This window comes from Hyperolius riggenbachi, unplaced genomic scaffold (assembly GCF_040937935.1).
Source record: "Hyperolius riggenbachi isolate aHypRig1 unplaced genomic scaffold, aHypRig1.pri scaffold_193, whole genome shotgun sequence".
Lineage (NCBI taxonomy): Eukaryota > Metazoa > Chordata > Amphibia > Anura > Hyperoliidae > Hyperolius > Hyperolius riggenbachi.
In genome coordinates this window covers 60,037-80,670 of record NW_027152404.1, presented here as the reverse complement: position 1 = coordinate 80,670, position 20,634 = coordinate 60,037, and the positions used below count along the sequence as shown (strand labels likewise).

General features: G+C 44.5%; 1 protein-coding gene across 1 annotated transcript in view; it reads right to left on the bottom strand.

The window, feature by feature from the left end:
- Positions 1 to 20,634, bottom strand: part of LOC137543732 (protein QNR-71-like) — a 51,457-nt gene that overhangs the window by 18,688 nt on the left and 12,135 nt on the right. The window contains exon 3 of the mRNA XM_068264864.1: positions 2,312 to 2,413. Coding sequence (XP_068120965.1) covers positions 2,312 to 2,413 — 102 coding nt within the window. The remainder of the gene's footprint in view (positions 1 to 2,311; positions 2,414 to 20,634) is intronic.

Sequence of the window (20,634 nt, the reverse complement as noted above, 5' to 3'; positions counted from 1 at the left end):
GACAAAACACCGCAAAATTTGAGTTGCATACGCATCCAATTTTCATTAGCCATTTTTACCACTTCCACACGAGGGCCAACAGATTTAACACACACGGAACAGTGTGTAGGGAAGCATACTAAAATTGGAGGTAACTGGCTATGTAGTGGGAGCCAATTTGTTTAATTAATTGACATTTGCATGTGTTTCCATAGGGGAGGGGGATCAATGATAATCTCAGGAGGAGCTGTCCTGGAGGATGATGAGAGAAATTGGATGTGCATATGCCCCCTAAAAGCGGTCTAAAACGGACAAAATTTTCAACAAAAGTGTTTTTCCTACTTTATAACCCATACAATTATCATATTTGCTTTTGTGCACAAGTATTATTCATTTAGACATAACGGCCAAAGTTCAGTTAATTTATTTTTAAAGCTGCTGGTGCATTTTATTCATAACTGTTGTCATTCTGTTGTGAATGCTGCCAGCAGTGATTTCTGACCTGCGTTTCACCCCAGGACTCATCAGCTGGAGTCCTGCACAGCCAGAGAATGTTTACATAAATGTATCAAGTAAAGAATGTGTACACAAGATAACCTTAACAGCAGTTCGAATGCAGGTTCTCCCTGCAGGAGAAAGAGTCAGCCCTGTGATGTAACCCTTTGAATGCTGTTTTACAACAAAAAAATAAATAGTGTTAGTATATTATATGCTGTAAATAACATTTTAGAGCAAAGAAGAAATTCTGGTTTACATTCCTCTTTAAGGTAGCCACGGTTTCATTTTACCCCAATCAGTTGTACCGAAAGGCTTTTTATTGAAAAATGAGAAATCTGATCCAATTTCTTAATTTTGTGGGATTGACAAGCTGAAAAATTTCAGACCAACTTGTATAGTGTGTGATGGATTGTCAGTTATTCAGCCAGGAAAAATTCATATTGATCACTACCGTTGACTTTTCAAGCTATGCGATTTCTGATGCCCATTATCACTTCTGTTGGGACTGGAGAAGAGAATAGACACACTTTTGGTAAATGCAGTTGTAAGGAGCAGCGTGTGTGTGTACACCCTAGATCAGGGGTGTCAAGCTCAATTACAAAGTGGGCCCAAATTGAGCTCTGGGGCCAACCTCAATGTCTAGGGGCCACCTCTGCCCCCCCCCCCCCATGCAGTTCCCTGGTGTATAGTGCCCCATCCTTCCCCTATATGGTTCCCTGGTGTCTAGTGGCCCCCCTCCCTCTCCTATACAGTTTCCTGGTACCTAATACTTTTCCCCCTCCCCATATTATTTCCCAGTGGTGATCTAGGGCTTACGCTCTAATATACCTTCTCTGGTGGTCCTAAGTGGGCCAAATATAATGCAATATATAATAAGTGGGGAAACCACCTGAGTGCCACACACACACACACACACTTTTTCACTAGAAATTGGACCATTAGGGCTATTTCACACTAGAGGCTGCGGTAGAAAAGGCTGAAAGTCAGCATTTTGCTTAACGCCAATACATAGCGTTTTGAAAGCGTTTTACAGCTCATATGAAAACGTCCTTTTTGTTTTCTATAAAAATAAGTGAACAAGTCAGCTGTAAAACGATTTGAAAACGCTGAAGTTGGCGTTTTCCATTGACTATCATTGAAACGCCAACAGCCAACTTCGGCTGTAAACAGCCCTGAAAAAGCTCCTGGGAGCGTTGAACCACAACGCTCCAAAACGCCGAGTTAGATGTAAAAGGTAAAATGAAGGTTTATGGACTTTCATTTTACCTTAGAAAACGCCAACTTCGGTTGTGGTGTTAAAACGCCGAAAAAGTCCTCTGGTGTGAAAGGGCCCTTAGTGTCCACCTTTAGGCAGATTCAATGGCCACTCCCACCCTCCAATAACTAAAGCCTGGCAAACACTTCTAATTTCAATTGTCCATTTTTTTAACACTTCTGTGTAGTGAGGACCAACAGGTATGTAAACTCTCATACTTACATGAAAGTGGTAAAACTGGCCAAAATGTGAGGTTAATTCACCTTATGACATGAATAACTGGCTATCAGCTCAATGGGCACATCCTAAGTTACTCATTGAGTTCTTCAAGAGAAGAACTACACAAGTGTTAAACATTTGCATAAAAAAACAGGCACACCTGGAGCAAGTTCTCTTTTAAAATCATGCAATATCTAAAACAAAGATTAACACTTGAGGTTGCAGCATTACAGCAGCCCTGGCTGTGATACAAATCACTGCTCCAGTCAGCCACACTGCCCAATAAAGTTTTATTTTCCTTGCAACCCTACAAGCCACCAGAAGCCATAAACATAACTACACAGCTCCCAAAACACTCACGTTTGGCTGCCTGGACAGAGTATATGAGACAGAGAGCAATCAGCAGCAGGCAGCCTCCCAACCCAGTAGCCTTCATCCTGGAAGTGATCAGTGCAATGCTCTCTGTTCCCAATACAGCAGTATTTAAACTCATCAGCTCCACAAGTCACAGCTGCAAGTAATAGCTGTCAGCCTCTGCTGGTCCCGCCTCCTTTGTTTAGGAACAGCCTGCAGGCCCATCATGTGATAGACAAGGCAAGACAAATAACATTTATATCACGCTTTTCTCCTGGCGGACTCAAAGCGCCAGAGCTGCAGCCACTAGGACGCGCTCTATAGGCAGTAGCAGTGTTAGGGAGACTTGCTTAAGGTCTCCTACTGATGATGGAATTAGGGAAAGATGCTGGATTTTACGTCCAGGCTGCTGCTTCGCTGCTCATGTGCTTATGAGTCACTCTCATGAATCTCAGACTTTTACCAAGTTTCTCACATTTCAGAGGTGTAAGGCCCCATTCACACTACAGAGTTTTGCCACGATTTCGGCAAAACGCTCAAACGTTAGCGCTTTTTAAAAGCGCTAACGCAATGAAACCCTATGGGTCCGTTCGTACTTGGACGGTTTGCGCTAATCGGCACAAATCACCCAAAAATGGGCAAAAACACGAAACGCGGCGCCTGCACAATTTTCAGGCGATTTCCCCGGTGATCGCGATTCAGTGCTATAGAAGCGTTAAACGTGATCGCGGCAAAATCGCCGCAGTGTTCAGTGATTTTTCCGCGTGAAAACACGAAAAATCACTCCTGCAAAACGCCGGAAAGAATCTCCGGCGTTTTGCGTTTCTAAGTGTGAATGGGGCCTCATGATAGGCCTTCTGCAAGAGATGCAGTAATTCTCTCTGTAGCAGGGAATGTGTTCTGCAGGGACTACAACCCAAATATCTGAGTTTGGCACAATGTACTGGGCCTTCTATTTGTCTCATATTTACAGATGTGCACCTGCTAGGCGGCAATTCGGCCCCACTTCCCAATTCTCAGTGTACAGGTCTTCCATCCAGTAGTATTATCTGATCAGTAATCCAGGAATATTTTGAAATAAAAATGCAAATCAAGTGTAATAAATGTAATTAGCACTGTGTAGTATCGTGCAGGTTGGTTCTTATGTGTAAAGCCTGGTACACACGTCCAATTTTAATTGGCCAATGACTGGCCAATTTTATCACCTCCATACTTCATGCATCAGGTGACTTGGAGGCAGATCAACTATCCAATTCGATTATAATAATCAAATTGGATGAAAATCGGTGCCTCCAAGTGCATACCCAACAGACGATGCGACCAATTTTGGGACGAAAATTGGTTGCATTCTCGATCGCGCATGCTGCAAGATGTTGCTCAATCGGGTGTGCGACGGTAATGGCGAACGAAACCCCCAATGCTGTCCTCCCAAATGTAAATGTCCACAGCGGTGCCCCGTGTAAAGGATACATTATCTGTCCGTGGCCTGCGCTCGTCCCTCCTCTGGCTTCCGGCGCGCATTCCCCTCTCCATACACGCACGCCAAACACTGATGTCAGGAAGTGAAAAAACGGAATCGCTCTACAAAAGAGTTTACAAAAACGCTTATTAAAACCGCCCAGCTCACAGAAATCGCCGGGAAGGGGGAAAAAAGTGTCAAAAACCGCCCAACGCAAACGCAACCGCGATCGGAACGCAATGTGAACAAAGCCTCACTGGATGTAAAGGGAAAAATAGCACCAGGTACACACCAGTGATAAAAAAAACGGTATTAACCACTTCAGCCTTCAGTCGTTTTCACTTTATGCATCCGAGCAATGTTCACCTCCCATTCATTAGCCTATAACTTTATCACTACTTATCACAATGAACTGATCTATATCTTGTTTTTTCTGCCACCAATTAGGCTTTCTTTGGGGGTACATTTTGCTAAGAGCCACTTTACTGTAAATGCATTTTAACAGGAAGAATAAGAAAAAAACGGAAAAAATTCATTATTTCTCAGTTTTCAGCCATTATAGTTTTAAAATAATACATGCCTCCATAATTAAAACTCACGTATTGTATTTGCCCATATGTCTCGGTTATTACACCATTCAAACTATGTTCCTATCACAATGTATGGCGACAATTTTTTATTTGGAAATAAAGGTGCATTTTTTCCGTTTTGCATCTATCACTATTTACAAATTTAGAATAAAAAAAATATAGAAATATTTCATCTTTACATTGATATTTAAAAAGTTTAGACCCTTAGGTAAATATTTACATGTTTTTTTTTTTTTATTATTGTAATGGTTTTTTTTTTTTTATATTAAACATTTTATATGGGTATTTTTTGGGAGGGTGGGATGTAAACATTACTTTTATAATGTAAATGTGTGTTAAGTTTTATTTTTTTTACTTTTAGTTGTAGTTTTACTTTTTGGCCACAAGATGGCGGCCATGAGTTTGTTTACATGACGTCACTCTAAGCGCAACATACGCTTAAAGGGACGCATGGGGGACGCAACAGCCAGAAAAAGCGGAGCTTCTGAGAGAAGCTGTCGCTTTTTCTGCGGGGGAGAAGAATCAGTGATCGGGCACCATAGCCCGATTCACTAATTCGTGGACTAACAATCCGCCGTCGGGAGCGCGCGATCGGCTGCGGGAGCGCACAGACGCGCACATGGCCTCCTGGGCGTAGCTAGTACGTCCATGAGGCCAAAGTAGGATTCCAGAGCTGAAAAGCCTCTTCCTGGTTGCCGGAGTCGGGGTTCACTGCGCCTGCGCTGGCCTGGCTGCACGTGTCCTACACCGCGCGACCGTGGCCGGGAGAGCTCTGCGCATGATGAAATCACTGGTTTCTGTAAAAATGCCCCTGTTCAATCGAGACAAATGTACAAATCATGAAGCAAAATGTTTGAGGGGAAACGTCTGCGTTTCCTGCAGACACATGTGTGATCCCTCACTCACACTGTGAAATGCAAGTTCCAGAGCAAATTTTTTTTAACCTCCTTGCCGGTTATCCCGAGCTGAGGATTGCTCTGGACCTGCTGGGCCGATTTTCTGAATTTTTTTTTCCTACACGCAGCTAGCACTTTGCTAGCTGCATGTAGTACTCGATCGTCGCCGCTACCCACCGTGCCACGCCACCCCCCCATAACCCCTTGCGCAGCCTGGCCAATCAGTGCCAGGCAGCGCTGAGGGGTGGATTGGGATTCCCGGTGAGGTCATCGCGATCGTCGCCATGGCGACGGGGAAAGCCAAGCAGGAAATCCCGTTCTGAACGGGATTTCCTGCTTGTGCAGATCGCCGGTGGCGATCGGAGGGGGTGGGGGGATGCCGCTGCTCAGCGGCTATCATGTAGCTAGCGCTACCCTAGCTACATGATTTAAAAAAAATAAAAATTTTAAAAGTGCTGCGCTGCCCCCTTGCCGACCTAATTGCAACGGCAAGGAGGTTAAATAAATGTGCATTTTTTTACATTCCTGTTAAAGTTGAATTGCTCCAAAAACTGCTACACTCGTAGCAAGATTTCGATTTTTTAAAATTTGTAATGATGCTGTGGGAACATCCTCATACAGTGACACTGCACTAGCACTTTACTGATCGCAGGCAAGCATAGCAGAAAATGCATGCAAAATTGCACATCATTTTAGTCTATAGGACACACAAAATTGCACTGGGATGTGTTTTCAATGCAAGCTCCTTCTTCCTGCATACTGTACTGCAAATCACATGCAGGGTTCTCCTATGATAAATCAAAAACGCATGCAATTTGCATTCGTTTTTGGGCCCTATATGTCCCCTCATTTTTTTTAAGTGGTCTGTGTGCCTGTGCCAAACTGTGTAGTGCCAACAGGTTTTTTTAGCTACAGTAACAAGCTTACCTCAAAATGCAAATAACAGAAACTTCCCATTTCAGACGCGTTTTAATGAGTTTGCGGTTCGCAATAAAATGCATATATGTTTTGTATGCATTTTGCATGCGTTTTTTTCATGCGTTATGTAAATTACAAGGGAGTCAACAGGAAGCGGAAATACATTATTGAGGCCTCTTTCACAGTGCGACGTTATAGTCGCACGTTTGAAAATGTTTTAACGCAGACCAACGCACAGCAATACTAAGTCTGTGCGACATTCATAGTGCACACTTTGCGTTTGTGTGCAACGTGTAGCATTATTAGAAAGTGCTGCATGCTGTGCATTATACACGTTATTAGTAATGACCTGGAAACATACTTTTCATTGCCTGTATGCTCTACTGTATGCAACGATAACGGGGCATTAAGTTGCGTTGCAACTTTTTGCGGGGCGTTGCGTTGTAATTTGCGTTGCGACCAACTGTGAAAGAGGCCTAAAATTGTTTTGTTTTGTATTTTAAACGCCAGCAAAACGCATAAAAAACGCACTAAAACGCAATACCTCTGCAGCACCATTGACTTTCAGTATGTGCGTTTTTTATGCGTTTTTTAAAAAGCATGCAGCAAAACCAGCGTTTTTAAAAACGCACATTGCAAAGCATATGCCTTTTTTTCATGAGGCCTATTGATTTGCATTATGTGCGTTTTTTGCTACGTTTTCTGCAACGCTAGCGTTTCTGTCTAGTGTGTTCCTACCTTAAAAACAACGGGATGTTTAAGCTATATAAATAATTTATTATTAGATAATTTTTTTCAGTTAATATGGAGTTTCATAGGTGATTACATAGGTGATCTTTTGTCCCCATACTTACACCACAGTTACATTCCATCCCAAGTGATAATAATCATAACAATTTCAGGACGATAACTGATCACCAAGTCATTTCAGGCCTTGGATATTGACAGTCTAGAGCTGCCAAAAGCTTGTTTTTTTGTTGTTTTTTCAGAACTTGTGAGACCCCTGAACTCTCCTCACATAGCTTAACCTTAATCTTTTCTGGGCTGTTTTTAACCTTATACTCCTCACTCCCCAAAGCCACAGTCTCTTCCTTGCTGCTTCCTCGTCCTGTCACCCTGTCACCTCATATTCCAATCAACTGTAATTTCTTCCCTGACTGATGCCAAACCTAACCTAGAGCTGGATCATCCACAACACAAGGCAAACCTAGGCAGTTGCTAGATGTAAGAGGGGTCACATATTGACTAGGCAGCTTTGTGGTAGTCTGTTACCCAGAATCCCTTGCTTTTGACTTTAGTCTTTGTACATTTTAGGCCCCGTTTACACGTAATCAGTTGGTACACATTTTTTTTCTTCTCCATAGCAGTGCATTGTGAAAAAGATTTCAGTTAAAATGCGTTAAGTGTGAACTGTGCCATTGGGAAACATGGGCATTACTTTGTATATCAGTTGTCATTTCAGTTATAACTGAGAACAACTGATTAAGTGTAAACGGGGCCTAATTCCAGTGCAGTTCATTCCTTTTCATAGAGAGACTGTCTTTTAAGGAAAATTTCACAACCTTAAAGAGAACCCGAGGTGGGTTTAAAGAATATTATCTGCATACAGAGGCTGGATCTGCCTATACAGCCCAGCCTCTGTTGCTATCCCAAACCCCCCTAAGGTCCCCCTGCACTCTGCAATCCCTCATAAATCACAGCCACGCTGCTGACAAACAGCTTGTCAGAGCTGGCTGTGTTTATCTCTATAGTGTCAGTCTGCTGCTCTCCCCGCCTTCTGCAGAACTCCGGTCCCAGCCTGCATCCCTTCCCTCCCTGCTGATTGGAGGGAAGGGACGGGGGCAGGGACCGGAGCTATGCAGGAGGCGGGGGAGCAGCTGAGACTGACACTACAGATGTAAACACAGCCTCACAGCATGGCTGTGATTTATGAGGGATTGCAGAGTGCAGGGGGACCATAGTGGGGTTTGGGATAGCAACAGAGGCTGGGCTGTATAGGCAGATCCAGCCTCTGTATGCAGATAACATTCTTTAAACACACCTCGGGTTCTCTTTAAAGTGGTTAATTGTATATTTTCACATTGACTTTCTCCTCTGAAAAGATTTATTCCCCCCCCCCCCCCCTTTAGCATGTGATTGTATTATGCATTATTTATACCATTACATTGCACAGGAACACAGAAGCAGCAAATTTGTTTTGAAATATGTATCATTTCTGAGGTTGTCCCCCTCATGCTGCTGTGTCTGTATCTGTACAAAACATTCTTATTTTTTGCTCAGGGCAAGGGATGGGTTTGTAAATCTACAGTAAGCATCTTTGTAATAATGGGGTCAGAAGAACTCAATAGCTAAAGTGAGCCTTTACCAAGTAAAATTATTTAAAATTCTGTAAACACGATACACCTGCAAACAAATATTACATACTTACCTTACCTTTCCGTAAGTCTTTTTTAGTTCTGACAAGATTTTGTGAGACTTGTCTCTCCAAAAACTGAAAGTCCTACTTAAAGGGGCACTACAGCGAAAAACTGTAACATTTAAAATATGTGCAAACATACACAAATAAGAAGTACATTTTTTCCAGAGTAAAATGAGCCATACATTACTTTTCTCCTATGTTGCTGTCACTTACAGTAGGTGGTAGAAATCTGACAGAAGTGAAAGGTTTTGGACTAGTCCATCTCTTCATAGGGGATTCTCAGCAAGGCTTTTATTCTTTATAAAGATATTCCTGAAAAAGGATTTAAACAATGATGCTGGCCAGCTTCCCTGCTCCCTACACAGTTTTTTGGCAGTTGAACAGAGCAACTGTCATTCACTAAGTGCTTTTGAAAATAAATATATCCCTGAGAATCCCCTATAAAGACTAGTCCAAAACCTGTCACTTCTGTCTGATTTCTACCACCTACTGTAAGTAACAGCAACATAGAAGAAATGTAATGTATGGCTCATTTTACTCTGGGAGAAATGTACTACTTATTTTTATATGTTTGCACATATTTTAAATTTTACAGTTTTTCGCTGTAGTGCCCCTTTAAGGTGGCCACGCATCATACAATTTTTAAAATATCTTTTCAATTCAAAAATTGCAGATTGTAACATGTCAAAAATCTGACCAATGCAGTACACACATATGTTCAGTTTTTCCCCAATTATGAAAAAAATGATTGAAATGATTGAAAACTCAAAAAATTGCTTGGGTCTATACATCAAGAATTTGTCAATCTACCACACTTTATTCAATTTACATATAAATTGATCAGAAAAATCCAACATTGCAGGTCTTCCTTTATCGAATGAAAACAGGAAATTCGATCAGATTTCTCGAATGAATAAAAAAAACAGCTTTCAATTTTTTTTGTACAACTGATTGTTTTTATTGAATTGCCATAATATTGGATCATTGTATTGTATGGTGTGTGGTACCTTTACTTTTTACTTTTTTTTTTTACTGTATCAGTTGCTGTCAGTTATAACTGAAAGGATGACTGATGTGCAAGGTAATGTCCATGTTTCCCTATGGCTCAATGGAGTGCTGACCCAGAAGCTGTTACAGGGTCATCGCCAATTTTAAAATAGAGGACAGAGAATTCCAGCGATCACAGTGGACCATAAGGACACAAAAGAAGAGCAAGTGATTGATGAGCAGACTACACAGAGGCAAGTATGACGTGTGTGTGTTTATTTTGACTTTATTTGGACATCTTGCAGCATGTCCAATCGATACATGTGACCATTCAATGTCTGCCCGAAATTGGTTACATCGTCAATAGGGCATCCTCTTGGCGGCACCAATTTTCATCCGATTTGATAATTATTGAATCAGATTGTCGATCGGCTGCCAAGTCCCTAGATGTTTGGCCACCTTAAGGCAGTATAGATCTGTCCTATCTACTCAAAACAACTTTTCTTATTCTTTGGTTTCTTGGCAGGCAAGTCCTAATTCTTCTGGTTTCAGAAGCAATGTGATTACTTTATATTCCGGCGTATAAGATTACTTTTGAACCCTTTAAAATTATCTGAAAAGTCAGGGGTCGTCTTATACGCCGGGGTGTCATACATGCCGGGTGATACGCCCTGTCCTTTTACCGACCCTCAGATCTCACTGCTAAGCACTGTACCGAAGCGGCGCAGGCGCACATGTGTGAGATCTGAGAGGCCGACGAGGAGGTAAATAGGATACAAGAGAGGGTAAGACGGATGAAAGAGGCATGTTTTATGGGTACAGAGCAATCTATTCTTCCATTCCGCTCTGATAAACAGGTAGACAAGGAGAGCTGACCAATCAATACTGTTATATACTGGGTACCACATACAGTAAAGCACCAGTATCTGTTCATACATAGCAACAGCATATGATGTTTTTTAAAATTTGTATTTGGTGTGCGTTGGAAGAGGGGTAGTCTTATACGGCGAGTATATCTCAAACTCTATATTTTAACTGGAAAAGTTGGGGGGGGGGGGGGGGGTCGTCGTACACCAAGTCTTATACGCCGGAATATATGGTAACCATCTAAGCCGCTATATAGGAGGTTGGGTACAGGTTAGAGGGCCTGCCACTGCTGTGCTGATATCGGTTGCAAATTGACAGGAAGTAGGAGTATCATATCAGCCTAAAGGTGTGTAGATACCATATATACTCAAATACAAGTCGACCTCGTATATAAGTCGACCCCATTATTTGACTCTCTTAAACTGGAATTTTTTAAAGACTCAAGTATAAGTCTATCCAGCAAAGTTAATGGCTGCACTTGGGGACCAGAAGGGGTTAATGGCTGCGCTGCATACAGTATTGTAGCCATCAACCCCTCCTGGCACCCAAGTGCAGCCATAAACTCCTCCAGGCCCCTGCATCCCTTATCATTTTGGCTTACCATGTCCCCAAGTATCTGTTTCCCCTTTTCAAGCAGACCTGAACTCAGAATGTCCTCTCTGCAATGTTTCTACTTCCTGATTATTGGAAGCAGACGTAGTGTTAACCTACTGTGCTTTCAAATGTGCTTATGTGCCATCTCTGCTATGGCAGTCAGGTGACACGGGAAAGATCAAATGACAACTTGTGAATAGACACAAATGAGAGATAATTTAACAGGCTAAAACTCTCTAAATACATGCAGGGTGCACTTATCTATGTTTTCCTTCTGTCTTGCGCAAGAGTTCAGGTCCAATTGTGGCCAGTGCTGTTAACTTACCCCCTCCTCCCTCCATTGTGGCCAGCGTTGTATTAACTTTCTCCCTCCATTGTGGGAAGTAGAGTAAAACACCACTCACATCACATCACCCGCAGCACCGCCGCCCCCTCCCCATGAGCAAAAGCAGCCAGCGTACCTTCCCTTGTTTATTTATATGCACAATGAGCCGCTGTAATAAGAGATCCGGAAGCCTCCATTCATGAATTTCGCATCGGGCGCAGTGTCCTGTAACTCGTACTCTCTCTCTCACGCTGGTCTGCCTGTGTCAGCGTACCTTTGACTCACGTGACTTCGGGAGCCGGGGCAACGCTAGCCTAACACAGGCAGACCAGCGTGAGAGAGAGCGCGAGTGACAGGACACTGCGCCCGGTGCGAAATTCATGAATGGAGGCTTCCGGATCTCTTATTACAGCGGCTCATTGTGCATATAAATAAACAAGGGAAGGTACGCTCACGCTGGCCACTGAAGCTCGCGGGGGGGAGGGGGCGCCGGTGCTGCGGGTGACTCTACCACTTTGCCAACAATGGAGGGGGATAGTTAATAGTAACCACTAGAGATGTAGTGAACGGTTCGCCGGCGAACGGTTCCAGGCGAACTTAGGGGGTTCGCGTTCGCATGCAGCAGGCGAACTTTTGCGGAAGTTTGATTCGCCCCATAATGCACTATGAGGGTCAACTTTGACCCTCTGCATCACAGTCAGCAGGCACATTGTAGCCATTCAGGCTACACTAAGCCCTGGAGCCCCACCCCCCCTTATATAAGGCAGGGTCCGGCGGCCATTACACTCACATGTGTGCCTGATAGAGAGAGGAAAGGGACAGCTGCTGCAGACTTTTTCTCCTAGGGACAGATTAGTTAGGTTCTAGGCTGCTTTGCTTGCTCCTGACTGATTATTATTGCTTTTAAAGCTCCCATCAACAGCAACAGCTCTTTTCAGAGCTCATCCTGTACATATTTTTTTTTCTGTGCGTCAAACTGACACTTTTGTTGCATGCACAGCCTTGCTAATTGATAGTGTGTGTGCCACTGCCAGCAGCCCAGCACATTCAGTGACTACCTGTGTGTGTGACAGGGAGCTGCACATTGCACTACCCAGTACTGCATATATCCCAGTGTTATAATTTAAGTAGGCCTCAGTTACTTGGCCTGAGTTTTATGTAAAAGGCTTGTCCGCAGTGTATGCCTTTAAAATAGACAGAGGCATCTCAGGGTCTGCGTGTAGCAGAAGATACACGCAGATACTGAGAACATGTTCCTAAGAGAAGGCCATCGGTTTACTCTGACCTCCACTTACAGGACAGGAACAGTAAACATTGGCCATATTTACTAAACATTCACATTCCCGCATCTGGGTCAAGTGCCTCATCGATTATTAATCGAGTAGGTGTGTATGATGACACCACAAGTGAGTCCACCAATAGACTTATTTAGGGGGTGGCGAAGATGATGTCATATTTAACTCTTTCCTAGCCGGTATTAAATCTGGAGCGAGCAATGGAGAACTCACTTCTGCTTCTTCCTTCCGCACTAGCTCGCAAGGCCGACTTGGACCTCTAAGCATGTTATTCCTTTATGTAATCTGATATAATGTTTGCTGTACATAGGTAGATTAGTGTAACGTAGTTAGGAAGAAGGTACCTGATGGACTTCAAGAGGGAGTCTAATCATGAGCTTATAACGCAACATGAAGATTGGCATGGCTAGGATATGATGAATGTATCTATCTGTATTCCTGTGACTTGAATAAATAACGGAAACATTGAAAGAAGCCTGAGCAAGTCTATATCCTGTTTGCTGTGTGGAGAGTCAAGTGATCTCACAGTCTGTGAGACGATGGTGTCGAAGCAAGGTGATAAGAACAGTTTATAACAGTGGTGCCGTTAAACCCTTCCCTGTTTAGCAAAACAGGTGGACGGGCCGGGGCCGAAAAAGAAGTTTTCAGGATATTCCACAGCAAGACAAGCGGAATAGACGGACGCAGACGGTAAAGCTTATCAAGCTGATACTGATAAGTGGTGTGGGAAGTGTGCGGGAGTCAAGCACACGGCAGCGATTCGAAAAATCAGCGGCGAAACTCTTGGACGTTACACTGTAACTGCATGTGCACACAGTTACAAGCCTAAAAACCTGGGTCAGAAGGAACTCTCCGAGGCTACGGCTGCTCGCAACTGCCGCTGGAGATTGATCCGCTGTGGGGGAAGGTGGATGCCCCCCACTGACGTTCCGGTGTCCACAGAGGTTTCGTGGGAAAAGTTGCGGAATGCTGGTGAATTGCGAAGAATCTGCTGCTCAAGCAAGTTTGTTTACGTTGTTGTATGGCCTTATCTGTGTTGTATTTGGGTATTATAACAAGGAGAGGTTAATGTGTTAATGTGTACATTCTGTGTTAAGTGCAGCATGGTGGCTGCGGGCTTCTCATCTCTCCCATGCATGGTGGGAGGGGGGAGTCTGGTTTATGTGCTTGGTTTTTTTTTTTTTCTCCCTCTTCAGATTCAAGCTTCCTGTGTTGTATATTTACGGAGTGGTTATCTCTGCATTTGTCTCAGGCATGTTTGTGCTGGCAAGAAGTTTTTTTTCTCTTCTCTTCTCTCCCCGTCTCTACAGAGGCTGGGAAAAAGGGGGGGGGTCCCCCGCAGCAGGAGATAAGCCAGCGGTGCTTCAGTCTGTTGGGGCTGGATGGGGGGGAGAGAGGGGAGAGAGGAGGAAAGCGAGTGTCTTTCTGTTTGTGAGATGTTCTGCACGTTTCTCGCATTTCCAGTCAGTGCTGCTGCTAACATGTTTTTTCAATGTCTGTATTGTGTTGAAGTTCGAGCTGGGATGTTAACAGTTAAAACAGTTACAGTGGTTTGGAGTCGTATAGCTCGCTCGGGCGGTTCTTAGTTATGTCTGTGATAGAGTGAGAAAGATTCCTACGTCTCTGGGGATCCGTATGTCTGATTGCAGTTCGGATTACAGCTGAGACGTGAAGGAATGCTGAGGCTGATTTTTGTGCACTGTGGATAGATGCTGTGTGTGACTAGGCATAAAAAAAAAAAAAATGTTTGTTTGTATTTTGTTCTCTCTCCTAGGTCTATAGGAACGAGAGGCTGCTATGGGAGCAGCCATCTTGGCTGGCAGTCCAGGACTCAAAATGGCGGCAGTGGAGAGAGCCCGCCCCCGTGAGTCATGGCCCCCACACGTCATGGCAGGGGGGGAGGAGGGGCTGGGGGGATCCACGTCACGTCAGGCTGTGCTCGCGGCTCCGGGCAGAGCAGCTGAAAGGAAGGGGGGGTAGAAATACAGAGACGTTCTCCTGTGTGTCTCGGTTCTCAAAGTATTTCCCCAGAGTTTTTCCCAGAGTCCATGGACAGGAATGCCAGAATAGGAAGTGTTTCCCAGCTCGGTGCAGGGACACACGGAGCAGTACAGATCGGAAATGGGTCTGTACTGTGTTGCTTATGGGATTATTCCTGTAAGTGAGGCACCTTAATGGGTGGTGCAGCATGAGTTCCCAATAGAAGGAAAGGGGGACAGCGCATCAAAGGGGGTGCAGGAGTTGGAAAAAAGGGAGTTGACCAATTCGGGTTTCCGTCGCCGCTTCTGCAGAGCGGTAACGTTTTTTTCCGGTTTTGTCGTGGACAGGGCCAGAGCTGGACTGAGAGGTCTATGCTGGGCTGGGGCTGTTTTTTTGTGCGTTTTTTTTCGTCCACTGATTGGTCAAATATGTTTTTTCCAGCTCTTATCAATTGTAGCACAAAGAACAGGGACTGACAGCAGTTCTTGGGGCAATTATACAGATGATAGAATTGCCATGTACAGAGTGACAGTGTATCAGTACGGTGTTTGCCATGTGACTACCTACCAAGTGGGCATTCAGGGATCTGCATACAGGCATGTGACGCTGGTATGCTTAGCCCTGCACCCTGTGTAGTTTAAGTGTAAAGTGCTCCTTCCTACAGGGAGGCAGCCAGTTTTTTTGGTAGTTTAGGTGGTGGCACGGCAAACATTGATCAGAGGGTACAACACACAGAACTTCTAGCAGAGCTGGTATCGCGATGAAGTTCTAGATAAGTAAATGCGATAATGAGTAAGAGCATTGCAGGCTCACCTGCAAAGCAGCAACAGGTGTGGCATCCGTAATCTGTGCATGCGACGGCCGCGCATGGACAGATAAGGGGGGATGTGGAGTGAGCTGCAATGGGGTGAGAGCTTCCAAAGGTGAAGCGAGCTTCCATAGGTGAAGTCCGCGGGAGCATATTTTAAACAGGTAAGTACTGAGGATAGTACTGAGGTAGGGGGGTGAAGTTTAACTCCAATCTACCAATAGGAGTAAACAGAGTTCAGGAGAACCATAAAGCAACGAGATCAATTACGATATATATTGATCAATTTAAAGTGTAAAGAGTACAAGCCGCAGGGCGAATCCCAAATCATTAATAAGAATTGATTTGTTTGTATTTCGATTTCAGGTGTTTGGCAATATGGAATTGAGACAGCTGCAGTGCTGGCAGCAAAGATGGAGATGTCAGTCGGATAAGCGAAAGGTTCCAGATGCCAATCTAAGCTTGGAGGAACACGAGATTCCTGAAATCGGAAAGAGACTAAAACACGAGATTCCTGAAATTGGAAAGAGACTAAACCACGAGATTCCTGAAATCGGAAAGAGACTAACAAAACTGTCGGAGCAAAGCATAATGCAAAGTGCTAATGTTTTTCTTTCCCAGGGTGGTGCTTTTATAATGAAGTGTACCATGCTGATGGTGATCCTAGGTTGCCATTCCGTCCTAGGAGAACGAAGAGAGGACATTCTCATGTATAATAAGGGGTTAATGAGAATGCAAGGCCCAAGCATGTTAATTTTGGGTGACAAAGGTACTGATCCTTTCACACCTCCCTCCGCTTGGCACAGATGGACCATGCAGGGACGGAGGAAAAGAGCACTTGTGCCAGGAGAAAGCAAATTTCATGGCACAAGGTGGGTGAAAGGTCTGAAGGGTCAAGTGTGCGGGCAGTGGGAATTTAATGGCAGTGTAAATCTGCTATTGAATGCCACACTCCCAGAATCAATGCACCGATCCAAAGGTTTGTTAAAAGATACATTGCAGTATAATGGGTACATGCAAAAGGTGGAGTGTGTGATTCAGGGGTACCTTGTCTTGGTTATGCAGAGTGAGATGGTTCCAGATTGGAGAGGAACAAGCAGGAGGCGTCAATTCTCTTACCAGAGAGACGCAGGGGACAACATCACACTCTGGAGCTACCAACGGAGAGTGCCTCTGAAACAACTATACACATGTAAAGGCTGGAAAGCCAAGGGTGGGTGGTTCTCGAAACAAGAAGTAACAATCGAGATCAAGCCACATTTCCAGGTGACAAAGAGGGTGGGGAGAGCGGTCCCGGGAGAGGGAAAGCCCACACAGGGAACCCCATTCACACCACACGGGTCACAACAGGGGACGATATTACACAGTCCATATGCAGCAGCTTATCCTCATGATAGTTGGGTAAGTGAAGAGGTACTCTTAATCGAAAGATTGCAGAGAGTACAGTCTTCCCGACCTCAGGTACATATTGTGCCTCAGGACGTAAGGGGGGAAGAGGTCCAATCAGGACAGCTGGGGACATATTTTGTCAGCGAGAGATTGGACAAGGGGAGGTATATTAATTTTTCTGGAGAAGGATCTTTTGCATGGCAGCTTCGAGATGTTTGGGTGAACAAATGGAAACGGTGCAACATTCCTTTAGGCACCGCTACTTCCTTAGTTCCCACCTCAACCCGTGTCTTACACCAGGACCTGAGAGGTCAACCTTTTTTGGTGCTAGACGGGGAGGTGAAGCAAGTAGAGTTGTCCTCATGCGGGCAATTCTTGCAGAAGTATCTGCGTTGGCCGGGGCAAGCCAAATTTAGTGAAGAAGCCTGCAGGCTCAATAACGCAGAAGGCGAGGCTACCTTTCAAAAGATCCACCCTAAAGCCCAACCGATAGTTCCGGTGGCTGAAGGAAAGGTTTAGTTTTTTAACATAAGGTCTAGTGATACATTCAAGGTATATTCTCATAATTGTTCCGATAAGGGGGAGTTTCCAAGGGGAACATATTGTGTGAGTGGAGATCCCATATGGATCCTGTCATCCAGGCTGGATGACGTTGTTTCTCAAATTGTTAAGAGAACTCTAAAGGTCAAAGTTTCACGAGTAGTTCCCGTCCTGAAAGAGAACACGACATGGGACGAAGGGGAACAGGGTTTGATCCAAGACGACCACATTTTGTTACAAAGGTTAAACAAACAGTACACTAAGTTAGAGGTAAGATTTCACCATGATACAGGTGATCTTAACGAGGTAGAACACAAAAATGAGCAGGTGAGTTCCAGTCTGCCCTGGTGGACAAAGGTTCCGGTGATGTTCCAGGGACACTCGGACGGGGCATCTGCAGTTCCAAAGTTCTTTCTACACCCACTGGTCGTCTGGATGGGGATGACAACTTTAGGCATCATTATCCAGGTGAGGTTGCGGGTTAAAATTACGTAAAATAAATTAACCGGTCCAGAGATTGGTGCCTCATAAACAATCTCCGGAACCAATAGTTTAAATTAAGGGATCTACAGGGTTACGGGTATAGGTTTAGTAGTACCTAGGAGCTGATTGTATAAAGGCGCTCTTTTAGAAGGCACCGGGCACTGCTCCGTTTTGTAACAACCAAACGAGTTTCACTTTTCTGTGGTCATGCAAGTTTGTGAGTGATACGCAAGTGACGCAAATGCTGAGCATGTGGTATTGAGGGACTTAGAAGTAGGGCCTCCCCAGAGAGCCTGGTTACAGGAAGACCAAGAGGTCTTGCTCTCTCTCTTCCAGGGGTAACCGCCTAGAGCAGAGAAGTTGTGTGAGCACGAACATCGAAAAGTGAAACATACAAGAAAGAAACCAGGTACTGGGAGGTTCAGACGCTGGGATCTGCGGGTCAAGCCGTTTTAGGGGGGATTGTTATAATTTAAGTAGGCCTCAGTTACTTGGCCTGAGTTTTATGTAAAAGGCTTGTCCGCAGTGTATGCCTTTAAAATAGACAGAGGCATCTCAGGGTCTGCGTGTAGCAGAAGATACACGCAGATACTGAGAACATGTTCCTAAGAGAAGGCCATCGGTTTACTCTGACCTCCACTTACAGGACAGGAACAGTAAACATTGGCCATATTTACTAAACATTCACATTCCCGCATCTGGGTCAAGTGCCTCATCGATTATTAATCGAGTAGGTGTGTATGATGACACCACAAGTGAGTCCACCAATAGACTTATTTAGGGGGTGGCGAAGATGATGTCATATTTAACTCTTTCCTAGCCGGTATTAAATCTGGAGCGAGCAATGGAGAACTCACTTCTGCTTCTTCCTTCCGCACTAGCTCGCAAGGCCGACTTGGACCTCTAAGCATGTTATTCCTTTATGTAATCTGATATAATGTTTGCTGTACATAGGTAGATTAGTGTAACGTAGTTAGGAAGAAGGTACCTGATGGACTTCAAGAGGGAGTCTAATCATGAGCTTATAACGCAACATGAAGATTGGCATGGCTAGGATATGATGAATGTATCTATCTGTATTCCTGTGACTTGAATAAATAACGGAAACATTGAAAGAAGCCTGAGCAAGTCTATATCCTGTTTGCTGTGTGGAGAGTCAAGTGATCTCACAGTCTGTGAGACGATGGTGTCGAAGCAAGGTGATAAGAACAGTTTATAACACCCAGTACCTGTTGTGTTTACTTAACCCACCTCATCACTGCATATACCTAGCTTTGTGTTGAGTGAACCCAGCTCACTGCATCTAAAAACCTGTTGTGTTGAGTGAGAACCCACCTCACTGCATCTTAAGTACCTTTACTGTTCAGTGAACCCAGCTCACTGCATCTTAGTACCTGTTGTGTTGAGTGAGAACCCACCTCACTGCATCTTAAGTACCTTTATTGTTCAGTGAACCCAGCTCACTGCATCTAACTACCCAGTACCTGTTGTGTTTACTTAACCCACCTCATCACTGCATATACCTAGCTTTGTGTTGAGTGAACCCAGCTCACTGCATCTAAAAACCGGTTGTGTTGAGTGAGAACCCACCTCACTGCATCTTAAGTACCTTTACTGTTGAGTGAACCCAGCTCACTGCATCTAACTACCCAGTACCTGTTGTGTTTACTTAACCCACCTCATCACTGCATATACCTAGCTTTGTGTTGAGTGAACCCAGCTCACCAGGGCCGGGCCGAGGCATAGGCTGAAGAGGCTCCAGCCTCAGGGCACAGTGTAGGAGGGGGCGCAGAATTCATTCAGCTGTCATTCCTAATTGTGTTTGAAGCAGAAAGAAATAAGAAAAGGGGATACATGGCAGTGACTGCAAGCCATATGACTAGATATTAAGGTGTTGGGTAGGTTGTGGGCCCTGTGGCGCCTCTTAGTCTAATAGCAATCAGTGTGTGATGGCTGGTTTGGCAAGGATGGAGGGGCGCACTTTGGTGTCTCAGCCTTGGGTGCTGGAGGACCTTGTCCCGGCTCTGCAGCTCACTGCATCTTACTACCTGTTGTGTTGAGTGAGAACCCACCTCACTGCATCTTAAGTACCTTTACTGTTGAGTGAACCCAGCTCACTGCATTTTACTACCTGTTGTGTTGAGTGAGAACCCACCTCACTGCATCTTAAGTACCTTTACTGTTCAGTGAACCCAGCTCACTGCATCTAACTACCCAGTACCTGTTGTGTTTACTTAACCCACCTCATCACTGCATATACCTAGCTTTGTGTTGAGTGAACCCAGCTCACTGCATCTAAAAACCTGTTGTGTTGAGTGAGAACCCACCTCACTGCATCTTAAGTACCTTTACTGTTCATTGAACCCAGCTCACTGCATCTTACTACCTGTTGTGTTGAGTGAGAACCCACCTCACTGCATCTTAAGTACCTTTACTGTTCAGTGAACCCAGCTCACTGCATCTAACTACCCAGTACCTGTTGTGTTTACTTAACCCACCTCATTACTGCATATACCTAGCTTTGTGTTGAGTGAACCCAGCTCACTGCATCTAAAAACCGGTTGTGTTGAGTGAGAACCCACCTCACTGCATCTTAAGTACCTTTACTGTTGAGTGAACCCAGCTCACTGCATCTTACTACCTGTTGTGTTGAGTGAGAACCCACCTCACTGCATCTTAAGTACCTTTACTGTTCAGTGAACCCAGCTCACTGCATCTAACTACCCAGTACCTGTTGTGTTTACTTAACCCACCTCATCACTGCATATACCTAGCTTTG